This window comes from Nyctereutes procyonoides, unplaced genomic scaffold (genome assembly GCF_905146905.1).
Source record: "Nyctereutes procyonoides isolate TBG_1078 unplaced genomic scaffold, NYPRO_anot_genome, whole genome shotgun sequence".
Lineage (NCBI taxonomy): Eukaryota > Metazoa > Chordata > Mammalia > Carnivora > Canidae > Nyctereutes > Nyctereutes procyonoides.
In genome coordinates, this window is record NW_026575046.1 from 18,244,096 (window position 1) to 18,263,328 (window position 19,233).

The 19,233-nt window shown below is 33.1% G+C and overlaps 1 protein-coding gene across 4 annotated transcripts in view; it reads right to left on the minus strand.

Annotated features, from left to right (window-relative positions):
- RICTOR (RPTOR independent companion of MTOR complex 2) overlaps positions 1–19,233 on the minus strand; it is a 111,393-nt gene that overhangs the window by 59,764 nt on the left and 32,396 nt on the right. For all 4 annotated transcript variants that reach the window (XM_055325325.1, XM_055325324.1, XM_055325327.1 and 1 more), the window contains 3 exons: positions 16,443–16,540; positions 6,999–7,063; positions 5,635–5,766 (listed from right to left, as the gene is read on the minus strand). In XM_055325325.1, the coding sequence (XP_055181300.1) occupies positions 5,635–5,766; positions 6,999–7,063; positions 16,443–16,540 (295 nt within the window). The remainder of the gene's footprint in view (positions 1–5,634; positions 5,767–6,998; positions 7,064–16,442; positions 16,541–19,233) is intronic.

The window sequence follows — 19,233 nt, forward strand, 5'->3', positions numbered from 1 at the left end:
CAGCCATTTGAGATCCCAACAGCCACTCCATAGATCAAAGGGAAAGCTAAAAACTAAACTTCAACTAAATCAGTGTGATACGTCAACATTCCAGAATAAAGCTTAACAATCTTAAAAGGAAAACTGTATGAACCCAGAGCTAAATATTTTGAATATGCAATGTTCACATCCAATCATGTAATAATATGAAGTGTGCTTTAAAATAAACAAAGGGCCAAGTAACTAAAAACCAAGAAAAGAAAATGACAATAGAAACAGAACACAGGTGATTCACATATTGGTGTTGGCATAAGAAGGCTAAAATTCACTATGGTAAATATGCTCAGTAAATAGAAAGAAAGATGGAGAAATAATGCAGTGACCTAAAATCTTTAAATAAGAGTAAAACAAATCACAGAAATATATAACTGAAAGTAAAAATTGAAGAGACTGGTTTACTAGCAAGATGGAGGGGAAAAAACAGTACAAAGTAAACACACTGAAGCACAAAGATTAACAACAAAAACTGAAAATATAGTAAGGATATCAGAGACATGTGGGACACTGAACAGATCCAACACTACACAGCTGGAGAACGAGAGGATATGGGAGAATAAAGAATACAACAGAAGAAAACCTTAACGTAGAGAAAAAAATACATCACTTCAAATAAGCAAGAAGAGACAACCATTCACCAGGTTAAAAAGAAAAATCCAGAAGACAATAACTTAAAGCACTGAAAAATAGGAACTAGTCATAAAATAGCTTTCAAGCTTTTGCACAGCAAAGGAAACAAGTCAACAAAATCAAAAGACAACTGACAGAACATGAGAAGATATTTGCAAATAACGTATCAGATAAAGGACTAGTATCCAAAATCTATAAAGAACCTATAAAACTCAATACCCAAAGAACAAATAATCCAATCAAGAAATGGGCAGAAGACATGAACGGACATTTCTCCAATGAAGACATACAAATGGCCAACAGACACATGAAAAAAATGATCGACGTTACTTAGCCATCAGGGAAATAGAAATCAAAACCACAATGAGATACCACCTCATAACAGTGAGAACGGCTAAAATTAACAAGTCAAGAAATGACAGATGTTGGCAAGGATGCAGAGAAAAAGGAAACCCTGTACAATGTTGGTAGGAATGCAAGTTGGTGCAGCCACTCTGGAAAACAGTATGGAGGTTCCTCAAAAAGTTGAAAATAGAGCTTCCCTATGACCCAGTAACTGCACTAGAGAGTATTTACCCCAAAGACACAAATGTAATCTGAAGGGGCACCTGTACCCCAATGTTTATAGCAGCAGCGTCCACAATAGCCAAACTATAGAAAGAGTCCAGATGTCCATCCACAGATGAACGGATAAAGATGTGGTATATATATACAATGGAATACTACTCAGCCATCAAAAAAAATCTTGCCATTTGCAAAGACGTGGCTAGAACTAGAGGATATTATGGTAAACAAAATAAGTAAATCAGAGAAAGACAATTATCATATGATCTCACTTATATGTGAAATTTAAGAAACAAAACAGGACCATAGGCAAAGAGAGGAAAAAAATAAGACAAAATCAGGGAGACAAAGCATAAGAGATTCTTAGTCATAGGAAACAAAATGAAGGTTGCTAGAAGTCAGGGGGGTAGGAGGATGGGGTAACTAACTGGGTGATGGACAATAAGGAAGTTACATGAGGAAATGAGCACTGGGTATTATAGAAGACTGATGAATCACTGACCTCTACCTCTGAAACCAATAATATATTATATGTTAATTAACTGAACTTAAATACAAAAAGAAAAACAAAAAAAATTAATATTAAAAAAATTTCTTAAAATAGAAAAGGAAGCCCCTTCATATATGAAGACTATAAAATAGAGGCATTTACAGACAAAAAAAAAAAAAGAAATAATCTTGAGTAGACTGGCATTATAAAAAAAAACAGTAAAGGAAATTCATCAAACAAAGTGATACAAGATAAATGAATATGTACAAATGCAAGGAAAGAAGGATAATGCAATGGGTAAGTAACATAGGTAAACATCAGTAGTTCCAGTTAAGGGGCACTTGGGTGGCTCAATAAGTTAAGCAACCTACTCTTGGTTTCAGCTTAGGTCATGAGCTCCTGGGTGGTGAGATGAACACCTGCCTTGGTTTCTGCACTCAGCAGGAAGCCTACTTAAGATTCTCTCCCTCTGCCCCTCCCCCCACGTTCTCACTCCATCTCACTTTCGTTTTCTCTCTCAAATAAAGAAATCTTTAAAAAAATATATCAATAGTTCTAGTTTAAAACAAAGCAGAACTAACCTGTAGGGTTAGAAATGCATGTAGGGAAAAAAAAAAACTATAGCAATAATACAAAAAGCAGAGGGGAGATGATATAAACTATAAAAGGTTTCCTGCATTGTTCTGGCTGTAATAAAATACTAAACCTAATATCAAGGATATGAGTTATAATCTCTAGGGCAACTGCTAAAAGACGAAAATATTTTATAACCCAGATATTAATAGAAGAGGAAAAGAAATTCTTCATTATTCCAAAAGAAAAAGAGAAACATAAGAACAAAGAACAGATGTGATAAATCTCAAGATAGCAAACTCAAGTATATGAGAAAATTAAGAGCAAAATGAACAAACTCATAAACATATATATAATTACACTGCATAAAGCCCACAGAGCATGCATATAAAAATTCACCAGACACAGTCTAAATGTTCCAATTAGAAAACAAAATGGTCAAAGTCAAACTAGATTTAAAAACAAAAAATCTGTATGATATTTACACACCAGAAACTTAAATATAAGGACAAAACAACAGAAAGTAAAAGTATGGAAAGAGATATATCCTGCAAGCCCTAAATCAAAGTGAGTATAGCCATATTAATTAAAATTATACTTATATATCATATTAATATATGATATCATAAAAGTAGTATTACTAGGTATAAAAAGAGACATTTCACAACTATAAAAATATTAGGCCAATGTGAAGGTTTAACAATTCTCAATATGAATGTAGTAACAAAGCTTCAAAATATATAAAGTAATGACTAACAAAAGGAGGATATCTGACTAATATTATATCTGCTAAGGAAATGGAATCCATAACCTTAAACTTCCTAAAAGAGAAAACCCTATTACCCAGACAGATTCACTGGTGAATTCTATGAATCATATAGGGGGAAAAAAATGAAAACTCATCTTACATAAATTATTACATAAAAACAGGACATTTCCCTAGTTGTTTCACCAAGCAAAAAAAACTCCTGATACCACAACTAAACAAGGACAGAAGAATGGAAAAATATAGGCCAATACCTCTCATGAACTTAACTACAAAATTATCCCACAAAATATTAGCAAAACAAATTCAGTTAATACTTAAAAAGGACAAAACATACAGTGAATATGCGTTTACTTCAGAAATGCAAACAAGGAACATAAAGAAATCCACAAAAAGCCTACAGCAAGTATCATAAATTATAGCAAAATACAGAATACTTTCAACCCAAGTTCAGGAGCAAAACCAAATTGTCCACTATCACTATTTCTAGTCAATGCAATATGCTAACCAGTGTGATAAGGCAAGAAAAAGAAAGATACAAGGACTGGAAAGGGAGAAATAAAACATTCATCATTTGCAATTAATGTTATGTACATAGAAACTCTAAAAGAATTTTTAAAACAATTAGATTTGAAAAGTGATTCTAGCAAGATCACTAGATAAGAGTTCAGTATCTAAACCAAAACCCAAAATCTACAATTATTTTTCTATATATTAAAAGCAAAAAATGAAAAAGAAGAAATTAAACTTACATTAATACTCTCATAAAAAAAACATTGTAGAATAAACATAGCAACAAGTATGTGCAAGACCTCTGCACAGAAAACTACAAAATACTGGAGAGAAATTAAAGCTCCAAATCAATAAAGGTATTCAATATTCTTAAGATATCAATTACCCCAAATTAATCTAGAACTTCAATGCAATTACTACTAAAATCGCAGAATGTTTTAAGGACATGAACAAGTTGATTCTAAAATTCATATGAAAATGAAGAACACTGGGCAGCCTGGGTGGCTCAGTGGTTTAGTGTCGCCTTCAGCCCAGGGCATGATCCTGGAGAGCCAGGATCAAGTCCCATGTGGGGCTCCCTGCATGGAGCCTGCTTCTTCCTTTGCCTGTGTCTCTGCCTCTCATGTGTCTCTCATGAATAAATAAAATCTTAAAAAAAAAAAAAAGAAAGAAAATGTGGAAGACTTACACCAACAGATATTAACACTTACTATCCAGCATTAAAACAGTGAGAAACAGGGGCAAGAATAGACAAATAGACTAAAAAGAACAGGGAACACAAAAATGGATCCAGATATATCAGTTATCTGGTTTACCACAGAAGGGCCACTAGTCTAGACATGAGAGAAAAATCTTTTCAATAAATCTTGCTAAAATGTACTGCATATCCATAAAAATAAAAATGAACCATGACCTGACATCGAATTAAACATAAGAAGGAATAAAATCTTTTGGAGGAAAACAGAGTAATATCTTCCAAAGAGTCCACGGGCATTAACTATAAAATTGGATTAATTGGGAAGAGAGAAAAGGCAAAACAGACAGACTTGAAGAAGATATTGTCAATACATATACCTGAAAGGAATCATATCCAGAAGAACATCAAGAACTCCTATATAATGAGATAGACAGATAATCCAATTTACAAATGAGCAAAAGGACAAGGAGGATATTCAAATAGCCAACAAACAAATGAAAGGTGCTTAACATCACTACTCATTAGGGAAATGTAAATTATAAACACAATGAAAGTCATAATGAACTCTACAGCAGAAAGTCTACAATTAAAAACTGAAAGCAAGTGCTGATGAGAATGTGGAGAGACTGGAATCTCGAACATTGTTGGTAGGAGTATAAATCGGTACAATCGGGCAGCTCCAGTGGACCAGCGGTTTAGCACCGCCTTTGGCCCAGGATGTGATCCTGGAGACCTGGGATCGAGTCCCACGTCAGGCTCCCTGCATAAAGCCTGCCTCTGTCTCTCTCTCTGTCTTTTGTGATTAAATAAAATCTTTTAAAAATAAATTAATAAGTAAATCAGTATAATCACTATGGAAAACTGGCAGTATGTAGTAAAGCTAAATAGACATAAACGTATGACCCAGCAGTTCCACTCCTACATGTACACCTAAGAAAATGAGTGCTATGTCCACTTACAAGAATGTTCAAGGGAGCTTTATCCAAGATAGCCAAAAACTCAACCCAGAAAATCACCAACAGAATGAAAAAAATTATAGTCTACTCATAACACAAAATATTACACATCCTTAAGAAAAAAACAACATGGATAATCTCACAAATAAAATACAGGAAAGAATAATTATGTATTTTTCCAATATATGATGGAGAAACTGGTGTACATATGAGAAAAGGTAGAATAATTGGTTGGAAAGAAGGGAACTTGACTGGGATACTGAAAATATCTTATTCAGGATAACAGGGTAGTTAGTTGTATATATCTGTAAAAGTCATCAGGATTTACACTAAAAATTTGTAAACTTCACGATAGGTATGTTAAAACAACACATAATTTTAAAAACACAGAGGATTCTAGGACAATTACCTCGCTATTAAATAGTCCACTTTCAATTTTAGCACCTTCTGTAGAATACTGGAGTCTTGGATGAGATATCGAAGAGCTCTCAGCCCTGCTGCCCGCACTTCTTTTGCTTCATTCAATAAAGCTAACCGCAAACTGCATAAGAACAAAAAAAAGTTTTGCTGCATGAGTTTCAGATATACATAAAATTATGGTACCAAATTCTTCCCCAGTTGAAAGAGGCAAAACTACTATTTTATAAATATATAAAAATCATTCACTACAAGCCACAGAATTTCAATAATACTTAGTTCTTAATCTGTGCTGCCTTAGCAGATTCTTAGTAATCAAGAAAATATTATTTTGTTACTGCCTTCTGTATTTTATTATGCAATGGGAAATTAAATTTCAAGGTGTACCTATGCCTCTACAACCCATTCCCCTCTGTCTACCTGCTTCCACTCTTCTCAAAGAATCACTGATTTAAACTAATATTTTATGACCACAGGCACAGACTATACAAATTTTAATTCCTAAGCACACCAAAAAGATGGCTATGAAATCATAACATTGTATCTCTGTTGATGGACTTGAGAAAATAAAGTTTGCCATAAACACACTTCTTTTATTTTTTAAAGATTTTATTTATTTTTCATGAGAGATACACAGAGAGAGAGAGGCAGAGACACAGGCAGAGGGCGAAGCAGGCTCCATGCAGGGAGCCTGATGTGGGACTCAATCCCAGGTCTCCAGGATCACACCCTGGGCCGAAGGCAGGCGCTAAACCACTGAGCCACCCAGGGATCCTCTAAACACACTTCTTAAGGGAGGTCTAGAGATAATTGTACGGGTTCTTACTTGTGTTCTTAAGAACACTTAAGAGCTTTTGTTCTATGAATTTCATATTTAATTTAGAAGTTTAAGTATTTCCCATCATTAGCTTTGATTATTTTTTTTAATATTTTATTTATTTATTCTTGAGAAACACACACACACACACACACACACACAGAGGCAGACACAGGCAGAGGGAGAAGCAGGGAGCCTGATGTGGGACTTGATCCTGGGTCTCCAGGATCAGGCTCTGGACTGAAGGTGGTGCTAAACCACTGAGCCACCCGGGCTGCCCCAGCTTTGATTCTTTAAAGAATAATATATATAATATTAATAATATCATATGTATAATAAAATAAAGACTATTTGATAATTACAAAGCATCAGTAAGAACAACAGGATAACCAAAAATGCTGGAGATCCTGAATTTTTCTAACGTTCAAACAACTGTTTCTACAAAATCAAATATAAGGTGGATTAAGGTGCTATACTATCCTTTTAGTTAAAAATTACTAAAATCCAGAGGGTGACAGAGGGAACTAAACTATACTTACCAAATTATGATATCCTCATAGTTAAAACCCAATTTTTCTTCACTATGGCCAATATCACAAAGAAGCTGTCAGAAAAACAAAAGTATGCAAATATGTTATATATTTTTGTCTATTTATACTACTTTTTTAGACTGAAAAATAAGGTATTTTTCTTTAACAAAATTCGAGAAACTATATCTTTTGTTCAAATATGCATATTTATTTTTATCGCCTTGTTTTATTGACCTGCCAGTTTTAGATTTCTTTAACCCTCCTCTTTACTTTTTTTTAAAAGATTTTATTTATTTATTCATGAGAGAGAGAGAGAGAGAGAGAGAGAGAGGCAGAGACACAGGTAGAGGGAGAAACAGGCTCCATGCAGGGAGCCCGATGTGGGACTTGATGCCGGAACTCCAGGATCATGCCCTGGGCCGAAAGCAGGAGCTAAACAGCTGAGCCACCCAGGGATTGCCTCTTTACTTTGATTTGAATCAACCAATTACTTTTTATTATTCCACCTTTCCCTCTCAATAAATTTACTATTATTTTTTAATGGTTACCCATTGAGATTATAGCATGCATTGTTAATTAAACAGAAACTATTTTACCATATCCTCAACAATGCTAGACCCTTGACACTTGCACTTCATTTGCTTGCCTTACCTTTCCCTTTACTGATGTTTTTACTATCTTTCAAGTCCCGTAACACATTACTGTTATTTTTACTCTATCAATTTGTATTACCTACAAATTCACATTTTCCGTTATTCTTCATGTCAGTGGTATCGTAATGGGATACTCTCTCTTCCTTCTAAGGAATTCTCAGTTTGTTGTTGGTTTTGTTGTTTTATTAATTTAATTTTTAGCCACAAGGTTGCTTGTAACAGATTCTTTTGACTTTTCTTTGCCTAGAAATTCTTTTTCACTTCTATTTTTGAAGAATATCTTGCTGGATTTATAAATTTTTACATTAGCTGATATTTTCCTAAAATCTTTAAGATGGTTTCCATTATCTCTACTGAAATGTCTATCTGTCTCACTATTGGCTCCTCTGAAGGTCAGATCCTTTTTCTCAGACTCCTTTAAAGATTTTCTTATCTATCTTTGGTTTTCAACAATCTTACTATTCAGGTGTGGTTTTCTTTGTATCTATCCTGCTTAGGAAAAATAGAAATTCCCAATATCCTGGGTTGACATATTTTATTAGTTTTAGAAAATTCTGTACATTAGCTCTTCAAAATTACTTCTGCCCAATTTCCTCTCTTACTTTTTCTGTTAATTCAAATATCAGATCCTTTTGTGTATACTGCAAATTTCAAAAACCTCTTTTCTATTTCCTCCATTCTTTTATCTCTGTGCTTTGGCTGAATATTTTCTAGTTATCTGTCTTTCTGTTTATCTGGCTAATTTTCTATCTAGTGAGTTTTTCACTTTAGACACCGTTTTCCCCTTCAGAATAGCTCTCAGATACTGCAATATTTTCATAGGAGAAAAGACTATATAAATAATATGTATGGTAAGAAAACACTGCGTAAATAACCAAATAGGCAAGACAATCTAAAAAGCTTTTGTTCACCGATCTTCATCCAAAATGGTTATACCGGTATTCCTATAAAATCCTCAAAATTCTGAAACATGATAAACAAGCTTTAGACTAAACTTTCAAACAGTATGAAAATTTTTTTATTATTTCTATTGCATTTTGTTGTACAATATTGTAAGTACTTAAAAATGGATGAGGATTTGTTAAACAGATTTTAAATTAAATTGTAAGATTTCCTAAGCTTTGAGACAAAAGAAGTTTATATATCTCTAAAGAAACTAAAAATTAAAAGTTAAATAACATATTAGTCAAAAATATTTGCAAAAATATGATAAACAAAAGGTTACAGCCTTATATTAGTTTGCTGGGGCTGCTGTAACAAATACCACAGACCAGGTGGCTCAAACACTGAAATTTATTTTCTCATGATTCTGGAAGCTAAAGATCAATATATCTTGAGAGAAGTTGTTCTGAGGTACTCTCTTGGTTCTCTCAGTCTTTATACGGTTGTTCATCTATGTATATTTGTGTATAGTTGTGTACTAATCTCCTTTTCTTACCAGGACACCAGTCACATTGGATTAGGGATCACCCAAATGACCTAATTTTACCTAATTGCCTCTTTAAGGGGAATATCTCTAAATACATACACGTTCTGAGGTACTGGGGGTGAGGGCTCAATAAATGAATTGGGGGTCACAATTCAGCCTTTTAACATTACACTTGCCCATAGCAAAGTAGGGCCTACAACAACAAATAGAACCTCCTAAGTGAAAGGCCTAAAAAAACTGGGGAAAAACTACTAAAAAGAGGCCAAGAAAATGTACAAAGAATTTAATGAAGAAGCAAAATTGATAGACATAATATATTTCCTGTTTCTTAAAATCTGAACCAAATACGCTGAAAAAAATGTTATCTGAAAGAAAGCTTACCAAACTGGAAAGAAATTGCTTTTTAAGACATTTATACCAAATAAGACAATACATTGTCAGTGGAATCATAAACTGAAAACACTTTGTAAAATAAACTGGAAAAATGTGCTAGGGGCAGGATCTACTTTTGGTGATTTATATTAACAAAATAACCTAAACTGTAAAATGGGCCATACATTATTTAAAATGGTAAGGAACTGGAAACAAAATGTTCATAAAGGAGCAAATTTGTGTAGCCCTCAAGATTATATAATATTTAAACACGAGGAAAGACATGCATAATGTACTAATAAGACAAGGTAGAAATCCTAAAAATATATATATATATTTTTAAAGATACATTTTTTAAAAGCCCAAATACATTTAAAAAATATATCTTTAAAAAGCCTATACATCAAAATTTTAACACCAAAAATGAAAGTGCAATCACAGGTGATTTATTTCCCTCTGTGCTTTTCTGTATTTTGGAAATGTTTACAATGAATATGCATTACATAACTTGAGGATGGCTATCTATATATAGAATTCATGAATAGGAACAAAAGTTTATTGACTATTAATCCTGTTAATTCTAGAAAATAGTATTTTTGTAAATTAAGACAAATGAGTCTTAGAGATAGTAGATGATATGACTTCCCAATGCCAAAAGCTAGTAAGTAGTAAAGCCAGAAGTCAAACCAAACCAGTCTGAGTCCAGAGTCCACTGTAAAAAATGTTACTACAATTCTGCATTAAAATTATTTATACAGAGGCAAAGGAAAAGGGGAGATTGGATACAAAAAAATAAAAGAATAACTAAGCATTACTATCTTTATTTTATTTCTCCAGCCTCAAAAATGGTATGAATCAAAAGTGTGGAGAACTGCATTCTGGTTATTTCAACATAAAATGAGTACGTGAAATTATTATTTTTTCCAAAACAGTTCACTAGAAACACACATATCAAAAACCATCTATTTCAAAGGATCCAAACATATATAAAAAATTTTAACTATTGACACTATTAAACATAATTTAGTATTTACTTAAGATTTCCAGGTATTTAAGATTACTAGCATTGCCATTGTATGGTATATTATTTTTTAAAAGAAGAAGAATTGCTCATGTATTATGGTCATTTAGACCCTGGACACATTCCAACTCAAACTTTTTTTTTTAAGGATTTTATTTATTTATTCATGAGAGACACGCAGAGAGAGGCAGATACATAGGCAGAGGGAGAGGCAGGCTCCCCATGGGCAGCCTGAGCGGAACTCAATCCCAGGACTCCAAGGTCATGACCTGAGCCAAAGGCAGATGTTCAACCACTGAGCCACCCAGGAACCCCTCCAACTCAAACTTACTTTAAAAAATTAATTTTTTAAAAATATAATGATCAATTAAAACAGGGCAATTTTATATAATTCCCATTTTACTCATATTGCTCTGAAGGTTAAATGAATAGTTCTCCCCAGTAAGCAATAGACAGAATTAACCCAAACTTTAAAAAAACAAAAACATAACAATTTCACAACATGGTCTTTTCAGAGCACATTTTAGAAACAGGTTTTAAAATAAAAAGTACAAGTGCTCTTGGCTAAGGAATCACACTTCTAAAATTCTATTTTGCACAAAAAGTACACAAGACTGTTACTATACATTACTTAAAATAGCAAAAAGAAGTGGGAAACATTTTTTAATGGTGGAATGACTAAATTACAGTATGTTTGTATGCATACGTACAACTATGTATATATTGTATACATTCACATTTATGTGTGGATACATCTACACATATGTACGTATCCACACACATACATGACAGCTATAAAAAAGCAGTAAGTCCATATTTCTACAAAAAGAAAGGATTCTGATACATTGGAAAGTGGAAAAGTGCAAACTAAGTCAATATATGTCATGATCTCATTTAAAAAAACCTTTGCACATATGTAATAAATGGTAAATAAACTGAGTACTATATTAAACACATTTTTTCATTTAGCTCATTTAATTCTCACAACTCCATGAAATAAATACACACACACACACACACACACACACAATCATACCAGAGAAGGCAAAATATTTTCTAGTGATTACCTCTAGAGGGTATTTTCATCACAGTGGGGAGGAGGATGGGAAGGTTATGTGAGAGAGGATTTTCACATTTTACCATATATTGTTCAATGCCATTTGAATTTTTTATATTTAGCTTATGCTATTTTTGAAGTTTTTAAAAACCAGAATAAAATCAAGATTCCTTTGGCGCTTTCAATATGAATACAGGAGATTAAATATAGAAAAAGAGAACTTTTAGAATGTAAAGAGCTGAAATACTTTCATCTTTAAAAAAACAGGTCTTTAGATTATAAGGATGTTCTCAGTTTTAAAAATAGGATACTAAGATTATATTCATCAGCAGTCTGTTATACACATTACTTTATTTAGTGAAATGATGTCAGAAGGCAAGCATGGGTGTGTGACATTCACACGGTTATAGGATCACATCACTAGCACCCTCTCTACATACTTTTTAAAAGGAAGTTTAATTCTGCAAATGAGTTCTACACTATACAACATTTTAGACGTATTAATCTACTAAATTAAGTTAATTATAATAGGCTTATACTTAAAACAAATAGTAGTACTACAAAAACTCCTGTTTAAAATACAAAATCTGTGATGAGCAGGCACTAAGGAGGGCACTTGGTGGGATGAGCCCTGAATGTTATACTATATGTTGACAAACTGAATTTAAATGAAATAATAATAAATTTAAAAATAAATTAATTTAAAAATTAAAAATAAAATTTTAAAATTTTAAAAAATAAAAAATCTTCTCAACCTAAAATAAAACCTTTAACTGAACACTTGTTATATTCCAGGCTTTAAAATAAAGAAAAATATAAGAGTAGAAAAAGAAATACTACAGGTTTGTGTTTAAGAAACTTAATAGGATAGTAACCCAAAACAAATAATAACAAAAGGATAAAATTTAGTAGACACACATAATCTGTTATAGGAACACAGAGAGGGTACCAACTAACCCCTAATGAGTCTAAGTGGCATCATGAATATTTTTCTTATTTTCTTATTTTATATATATATATATATATATATATATATATATATTCTATAGAGATTTCTTGTTCCATAGAGATATTTGTAGAGAATTCTGAGAATTTCTAATTTTACTCTATTAAGGACATGAACTTACAGATTTTATAGAAATACCAGCTATGAAATGTTCATGACCCTAGCTCTCTACCAACATGGAATTCAAAGATATATTATATTATGATTAAATTTAGTAAGCTTTTATTTTTGTACTATGTATCTAAAGAAATTTTATTATAAATTTACAGACATTTCTTTACAACAGTGGTTCTTAACCAGGGGCAATTCTGCTCCCAGGAAACATTTGGCAGTATCTGGAGACATTTTTGCTTATCACAACTGGTGGAGGCGCGCTACTGGCATCTAGGGGGTAGAAGCAGAGATGGTGTTAAATACACTACAGTGGAGAAGACAGCCTCCTAAGAGAAATAATTAGCTGGCCAATTATGTCAGATTACGAAGGTTGAAAAACTCTGTTACAGTAGAAGCTTACTAATCTGCAACTATTAAGCAGACTCATGTCCTTAGAGTTAGTCAAAAGACCAGAAAAGTGGCAAAAGATACTTAAGCAAACAAAAACAAACCCCAGGTTAAAAGGTGCTATCTATTATGAAGTACATATTATATGCCAGGCACTATAATGAGACCTTGCCTCTAATGGTATCAAGATTACCTGAGTAAATAAATCTGCTCAAGACTGCCTGGCTAGTTAGGGTCAGAGCTGGGCTAAGTCTCGATCTATATGATCTAAAGCCTATGCTTTTCCCATTGTTATCACCAGATAGCCAAACCAATTTTACCAAGTCCGATGTTCACTGACTTTACTAATGTGAGAACCCCTCAGACCCTGCCTTAAGGTTTATTTAGTTCCTTGTATCATAGACAAATTCTAGTGAGTCTGGTTTTCTGGTCTTTAAATCCATAAATAATTTATAGTAGCAAATAAAAGGAATACTCTAAGCTGGCACAAGGGCTAGAGGGAAATGTGTAAATTATAATGAGAGGATAGAGCAAAACAAAAACAAACTAGAATAGAAAAATCCCCAAAGCCTAGGGCCTTTATTAAGGAGAGAAATCATTCTGTACTCTACAGGGCTACAATGGGGGAAGAGGAGGCAAGCAGGAAAGAGAAAGGAGGGAAGGAGAGAAAGGAAAGAGGTTAGAGAAAAATGAAGAGAGAGGAGGGAAAAAGAGAGAGCAGAGAAAGAGTGAAGGAGAGAAGGGGGAGAAGAGACTGGGAGAACACAAATCAAGGAAAGACCAAGTGAAGAAAACAAGTTAGTGAAATACCATGGGAGAATTCAAAGAGAAACAAGGAAATGGAAAAGGGAGAGAGCAACCTGGCTCTAAGAGAACCTAGGATCAAAACAAATAAATGGAGAATGCAGAAGGGAAAAAGAAAAGTGTCCACTAGATACCTAGACATGAATATTTAAATTGCTCTTATTCCAAAAAGTCTCTCTCTATATATGTACTGTCCATTATGGTTGGTATCTACTAGCCAAAGGTTGCTGTAAGTCCTGTAAAGGTGGTTACTCTGAATTGAGATGTGCTATAAGCATAACATACATACTTGATTTCAAAGACTTAGTATAAAAAATGTTAAATATTTCATTAATATTTTATACTAATTACATCAATGGTAATTATTTGGATATACTGAATTAAAGAAAATGTATTATTAAAAAATAATTTCACATACTTTCTTTTCCTTTCGAAATATAGTACTAGAAAAATTTAAATTATATTTGTGGTTCACATTACATTTCTACTGGTACTGTTCTAGATTCTTTTTTTTTTTTGTTCTAGATTCTTAATATCGTTTTAGGATCCATACTAGTGCCAGAGTGACATAAAAAAAAAAAATAACAGCCATCTTTACATGTATTCCCAACTTTCAGAATCCCAGCTGGCAAAAGATGTGGAACTATGTATCTCTCCGTCAATTTGATTATGACAGGAACCATAAGTTCAAACAGGACATAAACACACATTAAATTGTTTTTAACAGTTAAATCAAGGCAAGTGGTAAGACTTACTAGAGTTAAGAATGATGAGATAAAACTGGGAAATTTAATACAAGGGAGTGAAACCAGGAAATACAATTTACAATTCTGAAAGAATTTTGGATCTAAAAGACTTGACATTATCTGATGAGCATATTGAAAAAGTATGCATTTGAAGACTTTCATTACATTAATTAAAAATGGAAAGATACCTAGGAATTTTTTGAAAAACTCTTTCTCAAGCACCTATTCAATGTTTTCAAAAGTCATTTTAAAAATATCACTTTTGGGAGGATGCCTGGGTGGCTTGGTGGTTTAATGCCTGCCTTTGGCCCAGGGTATAATCCTGAAGTCCCAGGATCGAGTCCCACATCGGGCTCCCTGCATGGAGCCTGCTTCTCCCTCTGCCTGTGTCTCTGCCTCTCTCTCTGTGTCTCTCATCAATAAATAAATAACATCTTTAAAAAATAAAAGATTAAAATATCATTTTCTTGTCCCACATATAAAATAATTTTCTCATTTGTTACATAAAAAAAATGTGCCAGATTATTCCAAAACTTCACTAAAGAAAAATAAATGCAGGGATCCCTGGGTGGCACAGCGGTTTGGTGCCTGCCTTTGGCCCAGGGCGTGAGATCCTGGAGACCCGGGATCGAATCCCACGTCAGGCTCCCAGTGCATGGAGCCTGCTTCTCCCTCTGCCTATGTCTCTGCCTCTCTCTCTCTCTCTCTCTCTCTATCATAAATAAATAAATAAAATAAAAAAATAAATAAATAAATAAATAATAAAAGAAAAATAAATGCATACATACTTGCTTCTTTAACTATGAAATAAAAACCTAATCTATTTTATATTTATTGCACATCACCATATTGAAAAAACAATTCTGTTACATAGTGACTATATTCTCATCTTTTATTTCTGTGAAGTAAAATAAATCTCAAGCCATAGGCTAATTATTAGATAGCAAAGAATTGAAACATTGTGGAAGAATTAAAAGAGTACTACTCAAACTTTAATGTACACATAAATTCACTTGAGAATTTTTATTAAAATGTAGATTCTGATTCAGTAAGTCTGGGGTGGAGCCAAACATAGTAATTTCAAACAAGCTCCAAGGTGACACCAATGCTGCTGGTCTATGGATCATACTTTTAAGGGATTAAACTATATAATTAATCCCAAATTTTAAATGTAGCAGAACAATGTATATTGAGTCAACTAAAAAAAAAAATTTTCCCAAAGGAACCATTCTGTTTCCTATTTATGGCATCACCTCAAATAAGAGGCATTTTAGTGTTTCTAAGAGTTGGCTGTCCAGCAGCATTACCAGGCTCAAAAACATACATTCCATCTATCAAAGTCAAGAATTCTTGGCTTCTAAAAAAGATCAAGTCAATATTTATTTGGGATGAGAGTCCCTGAATTTATCCGGGGCTCTAATTGAGATCCAGAAAATGGAAACAGAGTATCAGAGAAAAGAGAGACATTGTTTTAATATTTTTCTTGGAATTATGGGTATGCCTATAAAATGCAACACACACAGGTGCTTATGTATGAGCATTTATTATATATTATCACATAAAAATGAGTATTAAAAAGGTAAAAGAAACATATGTGAAAAACAGTGAAGACCAGATTATGGACTTCTTAGTGACTTTTTTTCTTTATTCTTTTTCTGAAACTACCAAATCTTCTACAACAAGCACACAATACTTTCATTATTCAAATACACTGAAATTAATAACACATGGCAAAATCTATGAGAAGCGTCAGAGGAAAGCACTAATATTAGGTGACTACTCAAGAATTTCTTTTTAATGATAGCTAGAAAGCGATCTAAGGTAAGTATAATAAGGAACAAAGAATTTTAGATGAGTTACTTACCTTAGTAAAGTTATTCAGATGGCCTAGTTTTCTCATATTTGATACTCCTTGCAATTTGGCCACATTTTGGAGAATCTCCCTTAAGTTGTCAGAAGGTTCTAGAAGAAAAGACAAGACAAATTAGCATAATCTTAGAAAAGTATTTTCCTAGACAAACACATAAAACATGCAGTATTAAAACTCCACAACTTTGGCTCTCGGTTTAAAATCTTCTTCTCTATCTCAAATCCATCTACTTAGGTGACTTCAAAGTCCATGTGGATGACTCATTAAATGACCTTCACACCTCTACTCCACTTATACCTATGGTGTATCATTACCTGGAATTATTTAACCACTAAATCTTAAATTTCAACATCCCAACTATTACTTCTGGCTACAACAAGCGTCAATATACTCAAATCAACAAAAAAAAAAAACAGGACAAAATATATGAAACTATAATTCTCAGAACACTCAACATCAGGAAGTAAACAACAGTGATCCCTGAGAGATGAGAAACACACAAGTGTGCCCTACAATTGCCCCAGCTAACTGTCTTAAGTTTCCAGGCCTTGGTGCTGAAAGCAGAAATCCAGGCAAATAGTTTAAAGACAGAGCTCAGGGTCCAAGGAGATCAAGAAGAATTGGAAAAGAGCATTACACAAGAGAACTCTGAAGATACGCAAAGGGGCACCTCAGGTAATCCATATAGCAATAACTGGTGTGCATGTGTGAAGAAATTAGCTACTCAAAAGAATTAAAAGGAAAGTAGCCTGTGTTCACATATGACAGGGAGCAGTGGCTGTTCCTAACAGCTGGATTGAAAATCCGTACAGTTCATGTGCATTGGTTAAAGAGTATTCAGAAACATGCTTGGTTAAGGTAGTAGGGAACAATCAGATATAGACTAAACACTTCTTTTATGCCCCCTACCAAATCTTCAAAGCAAGACTTGAAAGAATTCAAAGATTTCCAATAACTGTGTCTCAGACCAAAGGTCAAGATTTATAAGAAATGAAAAAATATGAAGTACTAACAAGTCAAAATTCACAATGTTTAAGAGCCAGTCAAAATTTGTCAGACATGCAAAGCAGGAAAATATGATCTATAATAAGCAGAAAAATTAATCACAGAAAATGACCCAGAACTAACAGAGATGCTTGAATTAGTATAAAAGAACATTAAAACAGTTTTTATAACTATAGTTTATATGTACAAAAACTTCAGGAGAGGGATGAAAGGTATAAAAATCACTCAAATTGAATTTCTGGAAATTAAAACTAGGTCTAACTGAAATATGTCAGATGGGAATAAATGCATAACTTTTGTAGAAGATAAAAATTGCAAACTTAAATACAAAGCAATTGAAATTATCTAAAATGTAATACAAAGAGAAAAAATAAATGAACTTCAGAGAACTGAAGGACTTCAAGTAGCCTAATATAATGACAAAATGTATTAATAGTAGACTTCTAAGGAAAGTAATGGAGGACAGAAAAATTATTTGAAGAAATAATGAATGAAAACTTTCCAAAGTTGATGAAAATAAGGCAATAAACCTAGGAAGTTCAACCAATCCCAAGCATAAAAACATGAAGAAAACTAAACCAAAGTACATAATCACATTGCTCAAAACCACTGGCAGAGAAAACCTTAAAAGTAATTATACTTTAAAAAGTTACATGGAGAGGAACAAAGAAAAGGTTAGAGCAAGATTTCTCATGGGAAACAAGGCAAATGAGAAGATAGTAGAGCAACATCTTCAAAATACTAAAAGAAAATAAATTGCTTTAAAAATGTAAAATCAAGGGCACGGCACCTGAGTTGCTCAGCGGTTGAGCATCTGCCTTTGGCTCAGGGCATGACCCCAGAGTCCGGGATCAAGTCCCACATCATGGTCCCCGCAAGCAGTCTGCTTCTCCCTCTGCCTATGTCTTTGCCTCTCTGTATCTCTCATTAATAAATAAAATCTTAAAAAAAAAAAGTAAAAATCTTAGCTCACTTGCTTTACAAAAATGGGCTATAGCCACGTAAGTAGTCCTGTGGTTGATAGTCTACCAACCTCCCTGGAATAGAGTGTCAATTTCCACAGGCTGCTACAAACTCTTTTTCTAATGTACTCAGCATCCTATTTCTTTAAAAAAAAAAAAAAAAAGGACAAGCTAAAGAAGAAGAAAAAAAAGTATAAAGAGTATCACATTGCTGATATTTTAATCTAAGAGCCATGATAACTTTGAGGTTTTTATCTGTTAAAACAAAACCAAAGAACTATTTGTTTTGAATTACTGTTTTTCTCAGCAAATGAAATTGCATTGTCCTATTTTACATTTAGCTTGCATCTGCCTATTTTCCTCCATTCTGTTATACTCAGTGTTAGCCATGACAACCACAAATTGGTTAGTGCCGAACCACTAAGCACACTACATATCCCAGCTATTTCCAAGCACTTTAAAATTGCTACATACTGAGATCTTTTGATTTTAGAGTATCTCCTACAAATTTTGGATGATATATAAATATTTTTTAATTCCAATGTAACTCAATCTAATATTGTTGAGAACATGTCTTTGTAATTAGTGACTTTGAAGTTATCTTAAAAGTCGAATAAAAACAGCTCATCACTAGGTGGAATCAGATTTCACTAAAAAGAACTACAAGGAACCATGAATAAGTCAATGTTAGTATTTAGTAGTATCTTTTCATTATTATAAATGGTATCTGGAAAGATTAAAGAAGAAAAATTGTAAGTAAGCCAATGGTGTCAAATGATTAAACTATATTTGAGAACTTTTATACAAATTTTATAACA